Below are 20,514 nucleotides of genomic sequence, written 5' to 3'. Positions count from 1 at the left end.
TTTATTTTTTATTTATTTATTTAAGTTTATGAAGCTTTTTTTAACCATCACTATCTAATTAAGTTGTCATTAGGTCCCCTTCAAAAAAAAAAAAAATTCTCATTAGGTTGTTTTGCAAAGGGGCAGGTTCTAGTGGGACGCACCGAATATTTTTGAAAAAGTATATTCCTAAGCACTTTGTTTTCTTATTCCAAAACACTCAAACTCCTCAAATTCCCATTCTTCAAAAACTTTTGACCATAATATAATAGAGTAATGATAGATGCTATATTTGTATTCTTTAATTGTTTAATAATGTTGATGCGGCTCTCTAAATTAATTATTATATATATATATATATATATATATATATATTTCAACAATTGATTAATTTAAGGGTCAGATAAAAGTATCACATCAATTTTGTCAAATAGAATTATAATGTCTAATCGATCTTTAAGGAATAATTCAATCAGTTGTGAATCACGTCTCATGAAACGGAAGTTATTAGTTCGAATATCTCTTTTTCATTCCTCCCTTGTGTGAACATGTTAAAAAAAAAAAAAATAATAAATTATAATATCTTGCATTCAAGATATCTAAAGGTTAATTGAGACAGCAACATTAATATTATTTTTTTATATGAAAAAACTTCACTTACTACCGTTCATTTTTCATTACTTTGCATTCATATTTTTGAACTTTAAAAAGTATTAATTTAGGGTCTGTTTGAAATTGCGTTTGAAATGCTTAAAAGTGCTTTTAACACTCAAAAAATCAATTTCAAGAAAAAATATTCGTTTGGTAAAAAAAATAAAAGCGCTTTTAAGGATTTAAAAAGTTTAAAAATGGTCAGAACGCATTTTTGGAAAAAACTTAAAAATAAAGATTTTGCTCAATTTTTTTTTTTTTTTTTTTTTTAACTTAAAAGCTCTATTTCTCAAACGCAATTCCAAACAAACTCTTTAGTGTATCTATCTTTCAATTGAAAGAATGTCAAAATTCCCTTTTTTTTTTTTTTTTTTTTTTTTAAAAAAGCCACTCCGAATCTTTCATCGCTTTTTTATTTTTTTATTTTTTTTTTTTATGAACTAGAATTCAACTAGGTTTTTGGTTTTCTTTTATTATTTTATTTTGTAATGGAGAACATTGTAGTTAAAAGGTCCGTGGGGAACATATTCAGTTGTTTCCAGTTTGCTTTTTGGCTTTTGTTCTTTGCATCGCCGCCATTGCCGTCTCAAAGAGATCAACTCTTTTTACTTGATTCCCAGTGACTCAGCTTATCACTTCAACTATAGTCTATATATATATATATATATCCGTTGAGCGACGGCCCTTCCGCTTAGCGCCATCGGATTACTACAAAATTCTCCGACGATCAAACTAAACGCCATATCAACTACAACAACAAAATGAATAACCCTTACATCAGCATCTCCCCTGTGCCCACATCGTCAGATTCCTCATCCGGCAAGCGTGAGTTCTTAATAATTTCCTGGTTTATTAATATTGTCATGGGTTTTTTTTATTTTCTTTTTCTTCTTAGTAGAGAAAGTATTTTTATTGTTACAGGTCCGATGGAGAAGGTGATTGACGCGTTGAGTCGGTGTGGGAAGAAGGCCGAGGTTGTCACAAGAAAAGCAGAGGTCATGGCCGACAATGTCTGGCATCACCGTGAGTGCCTCTTAGTTATTTGCAATTTTTTTCCTTTTTACTCCAAAAATAACAGAATTTGAAGCTTTATCCCATTACTGAATGGCAATTGCTCTTACCCAAACAAAACCGCCTGCAAACACACAAAATTGTGATCTTACTCAGAGGGGTAAAGATTCTCCAACACAAATCAATTATCTTCTTCGCTAACACAATTTTGCACTCATAACTAGAACAAAACATCAGAACCAAAAAACCCCAAATCAAATATACAGAGAGAGAGAGAGAGAGAGAGAGAGAGAGAGAGAATGGGATACCTGCCGAGGTGGTTGGGATCTTCGGCAAGATTGATGGTCTCAAAGGCGAGCGATGGTCGTTCTGGGCAGAAGCGGGGCCTCCAGTTCCGGGCTTGGAACTTCATTCTGTGATTGTTTAGTGCCTGAGCTTAGTGTGGTTCCACGAGGGTGAGAAGTCCTACACATCCTAATTTTTTTTTTCCAAAAGCTAGTTCCCATGGGATTTTTAGCATTTCTCCTAGAGGATTTGTCAAGGAAGAGGATTCTCTCCGTCCGATTCATTTGAACTGGAAATCAGCTAGAGAGAATTCACTTAGTTATATTTTAAGAGTATTTTTGTTTTTTTTTTTTTCACTTAAGAATATTTTTATTTGTTTACTTTTAGTATTTAGTTAGTTATATACGAGGGTTTGCTCAATCAAAAGGGGTGAAGTTACATAAAAGAAAAGAGAAAGTTTGTTGTTTGGTTAAACGGCATGAGTTTGTGAGTTAAAAAAACATCGATTACATTTGGGTGGGCCAATAAAAAATTTCTACTGTAGATATATGGCTGTTTTTCACTAACCCTAGAATCCAGATCCTTGACAATATCCCCCGACTACCAAAAATTTGTTAATGACCGTCAAATGAAAAAAAATACCCTTAATAAAATAAAAACAAAAAACTTAAAGAATGTTTTTTTATTTTAAAAAAAAAAAAAAAAAAACGATGTAGTGGAGCCACTCCCTTTGGCCAAATGAAGGGTGGCCGAACCATCCTTCGGCCAAATTGAGGAGTCGAGGCATGTCAAGAAATGAAAAACGAGAATGGTAGGTAAATCAATAAGTGAACAAAATGGTTAATACTAAATGATGAGTATTGTGGGGTTTAACTTAGTCACAAAATTTGTATTTGAGTTCTTTACACTTCGCACTCGATTCTTGTATTTTCCAAATGGGTTTTTCATATAAAAATATAATTTGAATGATTTGTAAGTACAGTGAGAACAAGTCCTAGTGTGACGGATGCAGCAATGGCAAGGCTTGCTCAGGGGACAAAGATACTCGCCGAAGGAGGGCATGATCACATTTTCCGGCAAATATTTAATAGTGTGCCCGGAGAGAAGCTCTCAAAGTCATATGCCTGTTATTTCTCTACTTCCTCTGGGCCTGTCATCGGAACACTCTACTTATCCACCAAAAGACTTGCCTTTTGCAGTGACCAACCCCTATGTTATTATCCCTCCCCAGGCCACCCAGAGTGGATCTACTACAAGGTGGTATTACAGATATTTCTTTTTCACTTCTTTTTTTTCGAAGCAAGTAATGCTAGAAATTATATTTTAACGTTTTTGGTAGATGTCTAGATTGTTGTGCAGCTTGATCAGTTGGGAGGAGTCAATCCTTCTGCTAATAGATCGAACCCTTCAGAAAAGTACATCCAGATTGTCACAAGGGATGGTCATGACCTGTGGTTCATGGGATTTGTATCATATGACAAGGCACTCAAGAATCTAACAGAGGCTTTGCGGCGGTTTTGAGAATCTTCTAGAAGCATTTCACGGGTTTAAGCGCTTGATATAGTGCGTACTTTGTATGCTTTTGACATAAATGGTGAATTAAATCTGGACCGTTAAACGTGTTGTAGTTTGCTGTAATTTTTTAATAATGTCCAACCACTACTTGGTTGGCAGTTTGCTTCTTAGAGTCTTCCATGGTTTCTTTTTGTTTGACACACCAAAAAAAAAAAAAAAATCTCATTATACCTGCTAGACTCACCCACAAGAATGTACAGAGCCTCAGAGCTAATGTGAGATTAAGCATGGGAGCCAAAGGAATAGAATAAGGTGTGAATTAACAAAAATCCAATTACTAAAACAAAACAGCTGGCTTGTGCTAATTTGCTAAATGAATATCATCCTCAAACTACCAATTTAGAATCCTCCACTGGTTGATCTTGAAAAGATGCATCAAAATTCAAGCTTCTTGCAACTTCAAAAAAATGTGCAACGGCTTCTTCAGGGGTCCCAACGAGAACACCGTGCCCTAAATTAAGAATGTGCCCCTTTCGACCTGCGCACTTCACAACCCTGAGAAACAAATTATGTCAGTTCAATTATCATACAAGTTCGAAACTGAATTTTAGTTTTAATTTCAACAACCACCAAAAGTATAAGATTAATCACCCATGCCAGAATCATCTACATGAACTCATACTCCCATTTTAGCCATTATTTTATGTCAAGTCAGACACCTTGTAGATGTCATTATGCCAGATACATTTCTCTGATGTTGCAAAGTCTTAACACATAGCAATTATGTTAGAAAATGACACCCATGGTGCCCTTGTTACACTGGTTTTTTCAATGTATGAAATAAAAAGACTCGACCAGTTCATACTTGCAGAGTCAAGTAGATGTCCATTAGAATTTTTCATTAATAAAATTTTCCAAGCAATTAAAATCTTTTATCTGCCCTGTGTGGGACAACAGCTTCATTGTTCACCAATTTCAATGGCTTTATATGCCTATTCAACTCTTTTTTATTGAATGAGTAGAAAGGTCCCATCTATAAAATCTTATGCAATGGAAGACAAACAGGAAAGCCTGTGGCCATCACATACAAAAGATCAGAGATGGCTCTAAGTCAATAACATGCCAGAATGAGTTAGCGGTGAAGGAAATTTGATCAGAAAATTTTGTCACAAACCTTTGAATTTCTTCTGTCAGAGCAGGTAGAGGAGAAAATAAGTAAGCAGGGTCGACATTGCCCTGTACACTGATCTCCCCACCTAATCGTTTCCTCCCATCTTGCATGTCTACTGTCCAGTCAAGCCCAACCACATCCACACCAGTCCCTTTCATACGCTCAAGAAGGCCACCATTTCCATTGATGTAGAGAACAAGTGGTGTTTGAGGACATTTATTCTTTACTGTACTTACAATCTGCAATTTTACAAAACCAATGAATTGCAAGGAGAAAGAAGAAACTGTGTAAACTTATCCAAATCATACTTCTGTCACCAAAATGAAAAAAAAAAAAAAAAAAGAAGAAGAAAAAAAAAAAGACAAATCCTGCAATTTTGTCAAGTATAACATGCTAAAAGCATGTAGATATCACTCGTATATTTCATAAAAAAGAAAAGTAACAAGGAAACAACAGATAGGCGATGTTCTTCATCTTTCAATCACTCTTCACATGTAACAAATTGTGCTCTACAATCTTCATGAACTGCAAATTGAACAATATTCTTCATATGATATATTAACAAATTAGAATTGAAACTTCACACTTATGCATATCATGGCAACCAAGTGAAACAATAAACTAAGAAGGAAGGGAACACGAATCGGGGCATAAAGCTTTGCTCCAGTGCTTTTATGCATTGAATTTATTGCTTTCTCAACAAAGCAAACAATGAGATGAAGCGAAATACCCACAAGGTGAAAAAGGAGCACAAGAAGTCATGATATCATAGTGCTAGATGTAAGAAAGGTTTACAGTGCCCAGTTTAACATAATCAGTTCCATATAGAGCTACAACAGTGAAACCATAGTTATTCTAACTCACCTCTTCAATATAAGGCCTTGACCAGCTTTCCCACATATCAGGTGGTAGTTGCCCGCCCCATGAATCAAAAATTTGTATGCAATGAGCCCCAGACTGCACTTGGAAAATAATGTAGTCTGATATTGCCCGTGTCAAATGAGAAAGAAGAGCTCTCAATACATGTGGGGCAGTATGGCACATGCTCTTTATGGTTGTATAAGTACGCGTTGTACCCCCTTCCACTATATATGTAGCTATTGTCCAAGGTGCTCCTACAAAACCTAAAACAGCAGCATGTCCACCAACCTACATAGAAGAACAAGTAAATAGTTGAAGAACTTAGAGAAGCATAACATTTAAAACTAATACTAAACAGTACTATTGGCATTCTTCCTAGGCATGTTATGAATATCGGAGTTACCTCCTGGCGCAATATCCTAAGGGATTCCCCCACAAAATGAACTTTCTCTAAGTCAATGGGATGCAGAGCCTTCAGTCCCTCTTCAGAACGAATAGGTGACTGGATAACAGGACCCCTTACTTCTTCTATGTCGAATGGGACACCAAAGGCAGGTAGAGGGGTCAGTATGTCAGAGAAGATAATCACTCCATCAGGATGGAAAGCTTCCCAAGGCTGCAAAGAGATTTCAACAATGAGATCAGTTGTCTCTGACCTCTCTCTGAAGGATGGATATTTCTCGGCAAGCTTTCTATAAACAGCCATATACCTTCCCGCCTGGCGCATCATCCATGCTGGAGGTCGTCTTACAGGTTCTCCTCTTGCAGCCTTAACCAAAAGTGGATCTGGAAATACAAATAAGATGAGATATTAGAGGAAGCTCCCACATGTCTCCAATCATGGAGTGAAACATCAGGATAGTAATCCATTGTTCGACAATTACTTGATTTTCCAAAGGGAAAAATTTCACAAGTCCCGAAGATAACAAGGTTAAGAAGCAGATGCAAATAGATGACTCATGACATGGAGTCCAAACATTGGGAAAAAATCCATAGTGAGCAGAGGTACCAATACTACAATAGGCATACAACAGCAGGGCTGACAACACTAAAATAGCTTGTACAGGTAAACCAGCAATGGTCATACTAAAACAGGCACCAAGATATCATAAAATCCCCAGTTGAACCTTATAAGATTTGAATCCTTAAAACAACAATATAGGGTGTCTATTGAAGGGGCAAGCTGAATCACAGATATGATAAAGCATTTCTTTGATAGCATGACAGATATTGGCGTCTAGATGAGTATAAAATAATTTCCAAGCATCATCCCACCCGTTTGCTATGACATAAATCATACGAGACTAGCATTGATCCAACCAATATGTATTGACAGATATTGGCGTCTAGATGAGTATAAAGTAATTTCCAAGCATCATCCCACCCATTTGCTATGACATAAATCGTACAAGACTAGCATTAATGCAACCAATATGTATTAGTACTTGCTTAGTTTAGAGCTTCAGTCAACCACTAACAGTTTGTCCCATTGTTGTCCACAATTCAATCAGAAAATTGTGATGTCTAACAGCCACAAAACAACAGCATAAATAAATTTCTACTACTTGAATTTCTTCTTACACTCAGATTAAACTTCCAGACACACCAGTCACTTTGTAACATTATTAGATAGCATTTTAGGAGAAGCCCCTTTATAAACACCCTCTCCTATTTTTCTCTTTTGGATCAATTTTATAGGATATAAAATAGTTTTTTTTTTTTTTTTTTCGTTGGTTCTTCAAATCCAGTAAATTAGTGAGGAAATTGGTAACTTTTTCCCGTAGCAAATCATTTCGGAATTCGTTCATAATTTTAGCTTTGTTTTTTCGTTTTCTTTATTTTTTGTGTTTGGCATTTTGGATGACAATGCACAAAAGTCCTCATATATAATAAGCATATCCATTTCAATATACAAACAAGAAATATAGGAGGGGGAAAAATTGTAAATTGGGATTGGTTTGGGCATTACTACTTGAATTTCAGTGTTCTAGAAAACCCAATGCAAACAATGATACATTAATTGAATTGGGCTATGGTTCTAAAACATACATTCATAGAATAGAGAAGAAAAGTAAACATACCAGAAGAAGGGGAAGAAGAGCATGCTACATTGAACTCTTTAGGGAGGCATTTTCTTTTAGGAGGAAAGAGAGGTCCAGTGTGGCAGCTAGAGTTTAACCCGAATTGAAGGAACAAGCTTGAAGATTTCCATCCCAGAGAACAACAGACCACACTGCATGTACACCAAATTCCAAACTCAGAATTGCAAGTCAGAAAAAAGAAAAAAAGAAAAAAAGAAGCAACAGAAGAGAGAGAGAGAGAGAGAGAGAGAGAGAGCTTACCTGGTTGTGGAAGAGAAACCCATCTCCAAGAAGCTAGAGAGAGAGAAAGAGAGAGAGATTTTCTTATCTCTCTGACTGCGCTGTGTCAACTGCGGCTATGGATAGTGATCAGAAAATGGGCGATACAATGGCCCACGCGCCAATAGGGAGACGGTGGTTGAAATTTTTGCTTTAATAAGATTTTCTAATTTATAAATTATAAGGAATCAAAACCCATTTGCCCAAATTTTTTTTAAAAAAAAAGATAGAAAAAATGACATGTTGCAATTTTTGCCCTAATAAGTTTTTCTGTTTATAAGGAATTAAAACCCATAAGCCCAAAATTTATTTTTAATAAAAAAAAAAAAGAGAAAATATGACATTAATTTGCCCCAAATTATCCGCCAGAGCACTTACATTCAACTCAATAAAATAACTTTTTGGCTATTTGGTTAAGTTATATGGTTAAAAATACCCTACATCCAGCTTAACAAAGTAACCAAACATTTGTTAAGTAACAAAGTTGAGCACCGTAGCTCAACCATGCATATTTGATAATAATTAAAAAAATCTAATATTGTTATCTTTCTTCTTTGAAAATAGAGAAAGTAGTTAAATAAATAATATTTTAAAGGAAAAAGTGAAAGTTGATACTTAAAATGTTAAGTGGGATATATGTGCTTTGAGAAAATAGATAGTTTTTTTTTTAAAAAAGAAGTAATTATTTAGCTAAACATTTATTGAGGCAAAGGTAAATGCTCTAAAGTGGGGGCTTTTGTAAAATCTTGTCACGTTTTTACCATACAAATTTAATGATCTAGCATCAGACACTAAATGTTGTTACTTTATTACAAATTAGTAAAAATTCCAAAAGAGTCAAAATCATTTACATAATTTGAGAATTTATAATTTCTTGGGTAAAGTCAACATACTCCCCTTAAACTAATATTCAATTGACAATGTCCTTCTGAAACTTTCAATTGTGACAATATCCCCTTAAACTATCAAAATATTGTCAATGTACCCCCCAAGGCTAGCAAAAAAATAAAAATGCCCTTATATATTTCTCAATAAGACAAAAATACCCCTATAAATTAATAAAAATAAATAATAAATAATTTTTTAAAAAAATGAAAATTTTTATTTAAAAAAGTTATAAAACAAAACAAAAAATTTCAATTTTTATAACCAAAAAAAAAAAATTGAAAATTTTTAATTTTTTTCTTATAAAAAGGATTTTTTTAATCAATTTGCCACCCTTTGGAATTTTTTTTAGTTTTAGGTTTTTTCTAGAAGTTTTAACATTTTTTGTTTTTAATTTATTAAGGGTAGTTTTGTTATTGGGGGAATATTGACAATTTTTTGTAGTTTGGGAGGGGGAACATTGTTACAATTGAAAGTTTAGGGGGGACATTATCAATTAGGTGGTAGTTTGAGGGGGTACGTGAACTTTTCTCTAATTTCTTTTAAAATAGTAAAAATTTCTTACCCTTTTAGGGTAACAATGTGAATGCACCCTAATTTGAGGGTCAAATGCACCCGTTGGTTAATTATTTGTGGGTAATTTTGTCGTTTCATTTGGTTAATTCAATGTTGGTGTATGTGAACTTTTTAAGGGTATTTTAAGAAGGACAAAAAAAAATAAATAAATAAAAATTCATGTGTAGCACATTTGACCTCTTTTTGGTCCAATTTGATAATATGTACTAATTAAATGTCTTATTTGACACGCAATAGTAGTTCAATATGATTGGATGCAATTTTTAATGGTTGGTGGCATAAATGCTAAAATATATTTGTCCCATTATATCTTCTTCATGAGCTTATTGTAGATGTTGAATTTTATTTCAATTGGATATATGAAACCGAGTTATTTTTATATTTGGGTTAATACTTTTGACTCTCATGCGGTTTAACAATTTTATTTTTTGTCTCATTGATTTTATTTTGTATCACAACTGGTATTTGGGGTGGCCGAATCACTTCATGGCCCTTAGGGGTAGTTTGGCCACTTCCAATGACCAACCCTCTTTCTTTTTCATTAGCTGTTTGGGATAGCTGAACCACCATAAAAAGCCAAACTGGGGTGGCCTTTTTTAATATATAATTATCTTAAAATTTAATATATAATAGTCAGGTCATATATTGCAGATTTTTTGATATGCAATATATGCTTTTGCTCTAATCTAATTTTCAATTCAAAAAATAAACAATTTAAATGATTAATTTTTATCTCTTAGACTCTTAGTCACATGGTTTGCATAGTTGTTCTATTTTTGGTCTGCTTATACTAAACATTTTTAATATATGCAAATAACAATTTTGGCCTGATTTACAGATCAATTTGCTAAGAATTGTTTATAGTGAGTACCGTTCACTCACAAAAAAAATAAAAAATCATTAATTTTTTTTGTTTCTCTCTTCCCTTTTCCATTTCCTTTTCTCACACACACCTCACCTCACCTCTCTCTTCGGTCCCCACCCAATTTCTAAGCGCCATAGCATCTCTTCATTCACACACCTAGTGTCAAGCCATCATGTCTCGCTGTCACCGTCCATTGAGTCCCATGCCGTCAAGTCTCATAAGTACCTCTTCTCCCTCTCTAGTTTGGCCAATAAAAAGGGAAGGATCCTCTCAATTTCAAATGAAATGGAAATGACCATTTAATTATTTTTATGGGGCAATTTTGTCCAAAAAAATGTAAAATGACAAAATTATCCCCCTAAAAATAACTAAATGAATCCCTTTCATTTCATTTGAAATAGAGAGGATCTATGTCCCGATAAAAATGGGCGAGGAAGGTGATATTGGGTTAAAGTTTTTTTATTTATGATTTGGGTTGTCTTGAATGATAGGTTGAATTGTGCGTCTCTAAGAATGGTGATTTTGGGCCAGTGGCGGATCCAGGAGTTCATTCTACCGGGGGCGTCAATAAAATAATAAAATATAATGATAAATAATTTTTTTTCTCTTTATATATTATATTTTTATTATAATATGGTAAATACAATAAAAAAAAAAATTATACCACAATATATGTATCACAAAAAGCATATTTATATGCTAAATTGATATATTAGTTACCATGTAGGCACTAGTACAAAAGTAAAGGAAAATACAAAATACAAAGTGCCTAAAATTGCATTCTATGTGGTCTTAGAGAAACAAAATCATTAAGTATTAAATCTGAATCGAAGCTTTTCAGCAATTCCCCTTTCAATGTAGACAAGTAAATTATCTTTAAGAAATTTATCTTTCATTTTGCTACGAAGTCTTGTTTTAATAATTGTTTACTTCTCATACTCTAATGATATTATAATAAAATTATTAGCATATTCCGATAGCTATTAGCCTAAAATGAATTAATAAAAATAACAAATCTAAGATTAGTAATAATCTTCTGAAACTTGTTGATGCTTGAAAAAAATTCTAAAGTACTATATAAAACACACCAAAAACAAAAAACAAAAAAAAAAAATATTGTTTTAGAATAAGATAAACAAAATGCCAAATATTGATAAATAAACATTAAATTTCTTGACTTTTTTTGTTTTTTTTGTTTTTAATGTGAAACCGAAACAGCTGGAGGAGTTTTTTACTTTTTTTTAAAAAAAAAAAACAAAAAAAAAACAAAATTTTGTTACCTGGACGATGGAAACAATTCGATAAGATTTTTTTTTTTTTAAGAAAAAAAAAAAAAAAATTTTACCAGGGGCGACCGCCCCCAGGTCGCCCCTGCTTCTCTCCGCCACTGGGTTTAGATGCCGTGAATGGTTGTTTTTTGTATTTCTATTTCTGAGATGGTTTTTGAGATGGGTTCTAAACAGGCTTTTGGTTTCTTTTAAGCTCTTCTTCATTCTTCAACCTATAGCAAAGATCTCTGAAGCCAAAAAACCCTTGGATTTGAAGTTCGTATTTTTATTTACCCAAAATACAAATGTTAAATATAGCATAAAGAAATTGTTAGAAAAATAATACTTAAATGAAATAGTAAAAGTGGATAAGCTAAAATGGTGAAGCTTCATGGAATACTTTTAAAACATTGATAGCTAAAATAAAATAAAATAAAAAAGGGTTAAATACTTAATACCTCATGGGGTTTGAAAACTTTATTTTTACCTCTATGGGGTTTCATTTTTATCACAGGATCCCCATGGGATTTTGATAAAGGACCAAGTTAGTCAATCCGTTAGTTGACCGTTAGGACTGACACGTGAACCAATCAGATGTTGACACGTGGCACATAATTAATTTTTTTTAATTTTTTTTTTTAAATTTAAAAAATATATATACATTTTTTTAATTTAAAAAAAAATAAATTAATTAAATATGTGCCACGTGTCAACATCTAATTGGTCCACGTGTCAGTCCTAACGGTCAACTAACAGTCAACTAACGGTGGACTAACTTGGTCCTTTATCAAAACCACAGGGGGGTCCTGTGATAAAAATGAAATCCCAAGGAGGTGAAAATAAAGTTTCCAAACCCTAGGAGGTATTAAGTATTTAACCCAATAAAGAATAATTTTTAGCTATTTTAACTAGTAAAATTTGGTGAAATTTTTTAGCTAAAATAGATGTTTTTAGAAGTCATACCGCCATGGATAGGCATTTAGAGCTCAATTTTGGCTAACAATAGTGGTCCAATGTGTAGGGCACTCTGTAAAGCAGGGCTAACAATATGTAATGGTTCTTCCATATTTTGCAGTCTTCAGCAGAAGTGGAAAGGATATATGACAGCCCATGGGCAAATTTTAACCTAAAAGGAATGATGAGTATAGAACCAAATTTTTATATACCATACAGCATCAGTATCTGTTTCAGGTATCAGCCAACACACACAATCATATTCAAATCCAAATTTCCTCTGAATTCCATCAATAGTGTCAACTAGAACAGTGGTATACGTGGCTCCAGAATATAAAGAAGTTAAACCTTCAAGATCTATAAAGAAAGTACCAGTTTTCCTTCATCATAAATAAAGTACTGTTTGTTTCAGATTAATAGAATAATGTCACCTGCCAACAAAATGATGCAGCACCACAAGCAGTAACCTATATCAGTTTGCTTTTCAGAAATAAGTCACCAATGAGCATTCGAACTTTGTGACAGCAGGGGGTTTTGGCATGGTAAAAATATATAACCATTGTGGAGTAGATTGGCCATAATCTAATCTCTATCTCTTTCAGCAAAGAATCAAAGGTTCTAAACTAGATCAGGAATTGGTCAAAGGATGAAAATTAAGAACATTCTTTTGGTCAAGTATGACTATTCTTGTGACTCCAGTTTTCTCAGGGCAGGTCATTCAAGCTGGCAAAGCCTACATTTTTTTTTTTTTTTTCTACTTTCTAAGTTAGTCATTTCAGTGGTATACCCATAAACTTCTAAAAAGATTAACTTGATTTAGAACTAATTACCTCCACAAGAAGACAATAGTGCCTTTTAAAATGTGTGACACAAGAAAATGTCGAGCCGTGAGAAACTAAGATATGTTGTGGACATGAATTGCAAACAAACAGAACAAGAAGATTTTGTAGCCTGAACAACTCACATGGAATCAACACAAGTACATATCTCATTCCTATTAAGCACATTAAATAAGCACATAATCCAATTCAGGGAAATTGCTCGCAGGTCACTGGACCATTGGTTCATAAGGCCAAAACCAGTTTATGTTACATGTATAATATTCCCTCTACTTGCCAAACAGAAGTTTAGAAATGGTTTACATATTATTTATGTAATGACAGCGTTTTGTACTTTAGCATACTTCTAGTTCTATCGACATAGTTACCTCAAAACTTATACTACGTATTTCTCTTTGTCGGGTGATTCAGTTTCAAGGAATAATAGGCAAGCACTTTTTTTTGGTAAGTGAAATTCATTAAAGAAGTGAGCATCTTGAAGACATCAGTTAAATAAGCAAGCATCTTGAAGACATCGAAATAACATGGTAGTTTGGTAGTCTGAGTTGTGGTGGCTCATAGTGTGGAGGGTAAAGTGTACTTATCATCCCAAATGCCAAATTTGGTCGAGTTTGGATGGAAAGTGTCACGTGTCAATTATGTGCGCATCCACCGTTCCTTCTACCAAAAATACTCAGTTTAAGCGATGAAATTATAAAATTGCATCATATACAAGTGAGTGATTTCTGGGATGGGTGGCCACCCCAACAAAGCATAGGGGGTAGCTGCTTGGCCACCCTCTTCTCCATTCTCTTGGGAGTGGCCACCTCCTTTTGCTCTCTTGAGGGTGGCCACGCCTCTAGTCAATTGGGGGTGGCCGGCCATGCAACCATCAATTGGGGGTGACCGCGCAGCCATCCTTTCTAATCGCTTAGGAGTGGTCGCGCGGCCACTCTCCTTCCAATAGAGAAGAGGTGTAGCTACGTGGATGCTCCCCTTCCCAAAAGAGTACAAGGGTGGTCACACCGCCACCAAAGTACTGTTGCACAGGCATGGTTGAGGGCGGTCACGCAGACACTCTCCATCCAACAGAGAAGCAAGTCAAGCAACCACCCCTTTGCTTTGTTAGGGTTGGCCATGTGACCACCAATTTGCTCTATTGGAGACGGCTAAATGGCCACCCTACCCTAAAAACCACTATGTTAGAGCCATTTTGTTAGGGAAACTTTTGTAATTTCATTGCTCAAACGAGGTATTTTTGGCTAAAGAAATGACTAATATGCATGTGATTGGCACGTGACATTTTCTATCCAAATTAGCAGCTGACACAAGAGGCAACTCAGAATAATTTGATAGTTTGGTGGTCCAAGTTTTAGTGAGTTGTAATTACGAGGTGCGAGGTGTAAGTAAAATTAGGGTGGCCGTTTGGAAGGGTAAATTAAATTGTAATTTACGCTAAAATTATCTACTTAAGTATTGTTTGAGATAATCATACTCTCGAGTAGAACAAAATCATATTGCGAGCACAATCAAATCCAGGAATTAAGCAAGTGATATAGCTCACGTGAAAACCAAAAATTATGATGTTTGAGCTGTGATTACGAATAAAACAGTTTATAATGTGCCATTAACTAAGAAAGGAAAAGGATCTATACTCTGCATCAACAATAGACAACATGGCAAATGCATAATATGGAGCCCCCTGCCTATGATGATATTCTCCATCGGACTTCACATACACGACACATGTTGGAAAAGCACACATCTAAAACTACTAATAAAACAGGCCTAATGGCTTTATCCTAGATGATAATCTATATCATGATTTAAATTGAAGGATAAAACCTCAACATAAGACATATCATTTCTTCAACTCACTACTAAACGAGAATATTAGCAAATAATCGAACAAGGTGGTTAGTTGCATAAGTATTGGGGAGATAGACACCTAGAAAAACCATCCAATGAGACCATAATATGACATGTTAGGACACCACTTAACCGAAAAAAATTAAACCTGTAGATTTAGGCCTTATTGGGTTATATTGACAACTCATTTGTAACATCTATTCAATGTGAGATTTTTACCCATTTTTACACTCACACGTGTACAGTCAATAACCTCTTCATGACTTGTGAGTCCATCATCACATTAATACTCTCCTCCTTGAATAAAAACTTTATCAATCCTATTGCTTTTAAAATCACTTGTAGCCTTTGTGGGTTTGTTTACACCATGTACCCTACCCTTGATCCAACTACAAAAGGGACCTATTATCTATGCATGCACATCATCCCTGGTCTAACCATAAATAGGACTATTCTTATCTACTATGTAGCACACCAACTTTGGTTTTGATACTACTTAGCAGAAAGAATCTCATCTAGTGAGACTATAATATAACATGTTAAGACACTACTCAACCCAAAAGTTTAAATATATGTGTTTGAATCTAGTTATTTTATATTAACCACTTGTACTTGTAACATCTATCTACTTTGGGACGATCATTTAACACACATATAGTCAACAATAAGTTTTATGAAACTTTTTTAGGCACCCCTAATTAACTTTCTAGGACCCAATTTCCACAAACTTATATGGATGATTAATTGGAATTGCCGTAATGAAGCAAGTGTTCATCTCCTCTTGAAAAACAAAAGCAGAATCACTACTAATGCAAATAATTTAATAACAATTTACAAGAATATCCACAAGAGAAATCTTTCTTCATAGTGATTATAGATTACAATACACTTACTTTTTATTTCAGTGCCCATTAGCAGGAATTCTCTGGATTTCGTATGATAGAAATCCTTTCATGAAGCAGTAGAAGAATCAAGCAATATGACCAGATGCTAGAAAAGCCGTTCGGGCATGGAAAGGCCTCCATCTGCTTAACCCAGGACCAATATGTGTCCGTGCTCTTCTATGGCATTTGTCTCTCACTTCATCATAAAGAATTGTATAGTTTGAGCTGCTTATATTTCTAAAGTAACAGAAATTGCCTCCATCATATTTGTACACTTGTTGTGTACTGCCCAACCCACTAGTTACCAGGTTGTCCTTAACAGCCATATAGCCCTGTGCATTCTGCACATTTTTGAGAGAGCTCTTTGATAATCCGAAACCAGCAGCCTCAGCATTATTCTCATTAAATCCCAATGTTAAATTTTCAAGAGAAAAAGAAGTTCCATTTCCTTGATCGAAGGTGTTGTAGTATAAATAAACGGCGTATTTTTTGTGTGATTTCGTTGAGTAAACAGAAGAGGATGGGATCTTTGCTTGAGCACTGTCATTGAAATGGATGATTTGATCCACAATCTGCAAATTCCCATCGTTCCCCATCACCATTGAATTGCTGTAACTGAAGTTTTGAACCCAATGGGTCGTGATATTCCCAAGGGAGGACTTTAACCATCCAGTTGATGATATGGACCTGCTTACACTAGTCAAAAATGTTCCATTTAAACCCTTAAAATCAGATACCACCGAAACAACATCAGGTGAGCTAATGTGCTTCAAAAGCTCCCCTTCAATTTTTGAGCTCTTTCCGTCCAACCAAAGATGCAAATTTGCATCTACATACCAAACATTCAAGGCATTTGTCACACTAAATCCAAGCTTATGGGCCTTTCCATCAAGTATCTTTCCCAAAAACGGCGTGATTTCAATATTATAAGAAGGTAGATTGAATGATCCAATGCCAGTAATGGGTCTCCATAAGAGGGGATTGACCCCTCCAGTATAGATCACAGTAAAAGGCCAAATTGCACCAACAACTTCCCCATCAAGACTGACCACAACCTCCCTAAAAGGTCCATTTCCGGGCGTGCCAGTAAGATTATTTGCCTCAATATAGTCATTCGTAGGATTCAAATACCAAAACTCATCATTCTCATGATATGAAACATAGACCTCCAACAAAGCCCTATAAGAATTTTGAGGAATCTTGAATTCCTTCAGCTCAATATCCGTTGAATTCTCAATTTCAAACCACAACCCATCATTCAACGGCTGGTTTCGCGAAATGGGTAAGATCAAATCAGCCGGTGATTGGTATTCAGACAATGAATTATCCGAATTCAACTCGGGATAAAAATGAATGGTGATATTCACGTGGTACACCCCAGTATAAATACTGGTAATAATATTACCAAGAAACACAGCAAGAGTTTGATTCTTCATAAGCAATGAATAATACCTGGTAATGTCCTTCTGAACGCTCCAAACAATTCCGGTAGCCCTCGGCTCCGCCGTGCAGCTGCGAAGAAGCTCAACCCCACCAAGCCAAACGCCAAAGATGCGGTCAAATTGCCTGCCTTTACAAGTCGCATTCCATTCAAATACAATCTTGGAGAATTTTTTGGATGCGCAGTGCGAGGGGGGTGTGTAGTTTGCAAAAACTGGGGGCTTCCCATAAGTGTAGCCGAAGTCATGCTGGAGGATGAGGTAAGAGCAGGGCTTGGTGTTGGGGAGTTGGATGGGTTTGGTAACTTCAAAAAAGAGAGTTGGTGGAGTGGCATTGATGGGTGTGCTCCGGGAGAGGAGCTCTGGTCTGAGGAGGGCGTTCCGGCTGAGGCTTGCGGTGGAGAAGAGTGGCTGGAGGAGGAGGAGGAGAAAGAGGGAGAGAAGTAGAGGAAAACGAGAGGAAGCCATGAATGTTAGTTGGGTTGGTCTGTTGGGTTTTTCTCTATAATTGAGGGAGACAACTGACAAGAACCTGTTTGGTTTTCTATTTACGAAAAAAAACAAAAAACAAAAAAATAAAAATTGTTTTTGCCCTGTAATTGCAGTGAAAAACAATGCCTGCTGTCCGGGAAAGAAATTTGATTGGGTTTGAAGGAAGGTGGGTGGGTGAGGGTAAAGTGAGAGTAAAGTGAGAGGTACGGTTGAATGGAAAAGTGTATAAAAATTATAAAAAAAATTTTAAAATTTTTTTTTAAAAAAAGGTGAATTTTACTTTAGACACCTTAACTGCATTGGATTTTAAAAATAACGTTCAAAATGATAAAATAACGTTTATACCTCTGATTTTTTTATAAGATTTTAAATTTACCCTTATTTTTTTTTTTTTTAAAGAAAAAAAAAATTGAAGGGTAATTTAGTCTTTTTAAATATTTCTGTTAGAAGTTAACGGCTAAAACTAACAGAGTAAATTGATTGAAATTTAAAGTTCAATATGTAAATTGAGCCTTTTTTTTTAATTTTGAGGGTCTTTCATAATATGCGATAGTTTAAGGGTTTAAAACGATTTTTTTTTTTAAAAAAAAAAAAAAAGGTCAGGGAAAATGTGGGAGAGAAAAGACAGATCCTGAGTACCACGTGTATTACGAGGTACATTCATTAGGCCTTTTTTTTTTTTTTTTTTTTTTTTTTTTTTGGAGATAGCAAAGGGAAACAGGGAGGAAACATTCATAGGCATGTTGCTTGTCAAACATGCAGGATAATCGGAATTTGTAACAATTATGTGTAATTTTAGTAATTTGAACAGGTAAGACTGGAAACTTTTTATAGAAGTTGTTTGGTTACTTATTTAGACATCTGAGTTTTATATTACTTGTTTAAATTGCTTGAAATTCAGATAAGTAATTGTTGTGAATTCTAATTTAGAATAATCGGCTCTGAACCCCATATGATGCAAGACCGACTCATCTGGTTGACGAAAGTAAATTAAAAAACAGTTCAAACTAAAACCTTAAAAACAAAAATAATGATATATACTACATTTTTATGTCACAATTATCTTAACAATGTTAACATAGTAATCTCAATCAACTATATATATATATATTCAAGGGTTGGTTTACATTGTCAAATCGACATTGTAGAATAAAAATGTAATTTCCAACATTACTTTAAAACCAAACCATCATGGAAGGAAAATACGATGATTTAAGGTTGTCCTATTAAACAATGGAAAATGCTAGGTGTTCTCTTAGTCATATGTGAATATTATTTTATAAAAAAAAATTAAAAAAAAAATTGCTCTTTTTTCTCTTACTTGATTTTTAGAAAATAATATCTACCTAAGATTAGAAAAACACCAAAAAAAATACATAGCATTTTCCTTAAACAAGCCATCATGGAAGGTTATTTGTGACAGGTCCGCACAAGAGGGGGGAGGGGAATTCGAACTAGTAATCTCCACTTCATTAAGGTTATAGTTGTACTTGAATACCTAAAAGAAATTATATTTGGTAAACGAGTAAATCTAATAAGCAACAGTTTCCATATCAAATGTAGAAAATGCCAAAATTAAAAGTTACATACAGATAGTGAGAGAAATAAAGACGTCTTTATTGGAGAGTGACAAAGCCTATTTATAGGCATGTGAACATGCAGAATAGTGAATCATGCGGATTCTGAAATCAGATTTTGATATTAAATTCTACATCTAATAATGAAAGTAATTCCCTTGGATTCTAACAATCTTATTGAGGATAAAGTTTTCCTCCAAACTGAGTTGGAGGAATTTCCTTCAATTTAGTTTATAAAAGTGATATGTGTCTTTTTTTTTTAATAACATGTGATATGCACATGAGTTTTTAATAAAATTTATTTCAATTTTGTCCTTGCTATTAAAAAAATATGTGCATCTCACATGCTTAAGGAACACATGTCACTTTTATAGATTAGGTTGAAGGAAATTTCTTCTACCCAGTTTGGAGGAAAACTTTGTCCTCTTATTAATGCCTCTAGAGACGGTGAGGAATCTTGAGGTCCAATGCTTGAATATTATTTGTTAAATTAGTAATAAAACCTGCTAATATTCCCTTTGGACAGAATTTATTTACAAATGGGGTAGTAATTCAACTTTTAAAAAGTTACATGTGAGAAGTAAATACAATTAAAAATATTGTTTCTCACATGTTAATAAATATGTGTCATTTTTTTTTAGATAATAGGTTGTAGGAGTTCCTATGACCCAAATTTATAGGAAATTTATTGCTGCTAAAAATTGCCAAGAACTATTGTTAGTAGAGTAATGCTAAAAATTATAATATTATCCCAGAGTTATCGTACAATACTTATGTAGCAGTCTCAACCAAAGCATTGAATTAGTTCTTATTAAAAAACAAGAATTTGGTTGGGACAACTATAGTCTATATCAACATTGTATGATAAGTATGAAATAAAAATGTGTTATATAACATTACTTTGGGATACATTTGAAAATAACTAAGGGTCCGTTTGGGATTGCGATTTCAATAAGTGCGATTTTAAAAATAGCGTTTTTGAAATCGCTACTTTTTAAAATCGTAAAGGCGTTTGGTAAAACATGTTAAAAAATACTTTTTTATTAAATATTTG

General features: G+C 34.3%; 3 protein-coding genes across 3 annotated transcripts; 1 reads left to right on the top strand and 2 right to left on the bottom strand.

The window, feature by feature from the left end:
- Positions 1-1,159: 1,159 nt before the first annotated feature.
- Positions 1,160-3,602, top strand: LOC132176391 (GEM-like protein 1). The gene is made up of 4 exons (XM_059588583.1): positions 1,160-1,455; positions 1,552-1,653; positions 2,909-3,183; positions 3,274-3,602. Exons 1-4 carry the CDS (start codon positions 1,392-1,394, stop codon positions 3,445-3,447), a joined length of 615 nt encoding a protein of 204 aa, XP_059444566.1. The 5' UTR covers positions 1,160-1,391; the 3' UTR covers positions 3,448-3,602.
- Positions 3,603-3,694: 92 nt separating this feature from the next.
- LOC132176390 (uroporphyrinogen decarboxylase 1, chloroplastic) lies at positions 3,695-7,929 on the bottom strand. Its single transcript, XM_059588582.1, has 6 exons — positions 7,816-7,929; positions 7,555-7,706; positions 5,877-6,259; positions 5,477-5,761; positions 4,616-4,851; positions 3,695-3,996 (listed from the first exon to the last, which is right to left on the bottom strand). The coding sequence occupies exons 1-6, from the start codon at positions 7,836-7,838 to the stop codon at positions 3,828-3,830; spliced, it is 1,248 nt and encodes a 415-aa protein (XP_059444565.1). The 5' UTR covers positions 7,839-7,929; the 3' UTR covers positions 3,695-3,827.
- A 7,920-nt stretch (positions 7,930-15,849) lies between these two features.
- Positions 15,850-17,930, bottom strand: LOC132174923 (peptide-N4-(N-acetyl-beta-glucosaminyl)asparagine amidase A). Its single transcript, XM_059586676.1, has one exon. It carries the CDS (start codon positions 17,857-17,859, stop codon positions 16,039-16,041), a length of 1,821 nt encoding a protein of 606 aa, XP_059442659.1. The 5' UTR covers positions 17,860-17,930; the 3' UTR covers positions 15,850-16,038.
- Positions 17,931-20,514: the final 2,584 nt, after the last annotated feature.

Source organism: Corylus avellana, chromosome ca3 (assembly GCF_901000735.1).
Source record: "Corylus avellana chromosome ca3, CavTom2PMs-1.0".
Taxonomy (NCBI): Eukaryota; Viridiplantae; Streptophyta; class Magnoliopsida; order Fagales; family Betulaceae; genus Corylus; species Corylus avellana.
This window is presented reverse-complemented; position numbering and strand designations above follow the sequence as displayed.

What these genes read in the sequence shown, in the direction of transcription:
- LOC132176391 (XM_059588583.1), top strand. Translation starts at nt 1,392, where the DNA reads ATGAATAACCCTTACATCAGCATCTCCCCTGTGCCCACATCGTCAGAT. An exon ending in AGATTCCTCATCCGGCAAGC is followed by an intron (nt 1,456 to 1,551) that starts GTGAGTTCTTAA and finishes TTATTGTTACAG; the next exon opens with GTCCGATGGAGAAGGTGATT. An exon ending in CAGAGTGGATCTACTACAAG is followed by an intron (nt 3,184 to 3,273) that starts GTGGTATTACAG and finishes GTAGATGTCTAG; the next exon opens with ATTGTTGTGCAGCTTGATCA.
- LOC132176390 (XM_059588582.1), bottom strand. Translation starts at nt 7,838, where the DNA reads ATGGGTTTCTCTTCCACAACCAG. An exon ending in TTAGGATATTGCGCCAGGAG is followed by an intron (nt 5,762 to 5,876) that starts GTAACTCCGATA and finishes TCTTCTATGTAG; the next exon opens with GTTGGTGGACATGCTGCTGT. An exon ending in CTGACAGAAGAAATTCAAAG is followed by an intron (nt 3,997 to 4,615) that starts GTTTGTGACAAA and finishes TTTGTTTCTCAG; the next exon opens with GGTTGTGAAGTGCGCAGGTC.
- LOC132174923 (XM_059586676.1), bottom strand. Translation starts at nt 17,859, where the DNA reads ATGGCTTCCTCTCGTTTTCCTCTACTTCTCTCCCTCTTTCTCCTCCTC.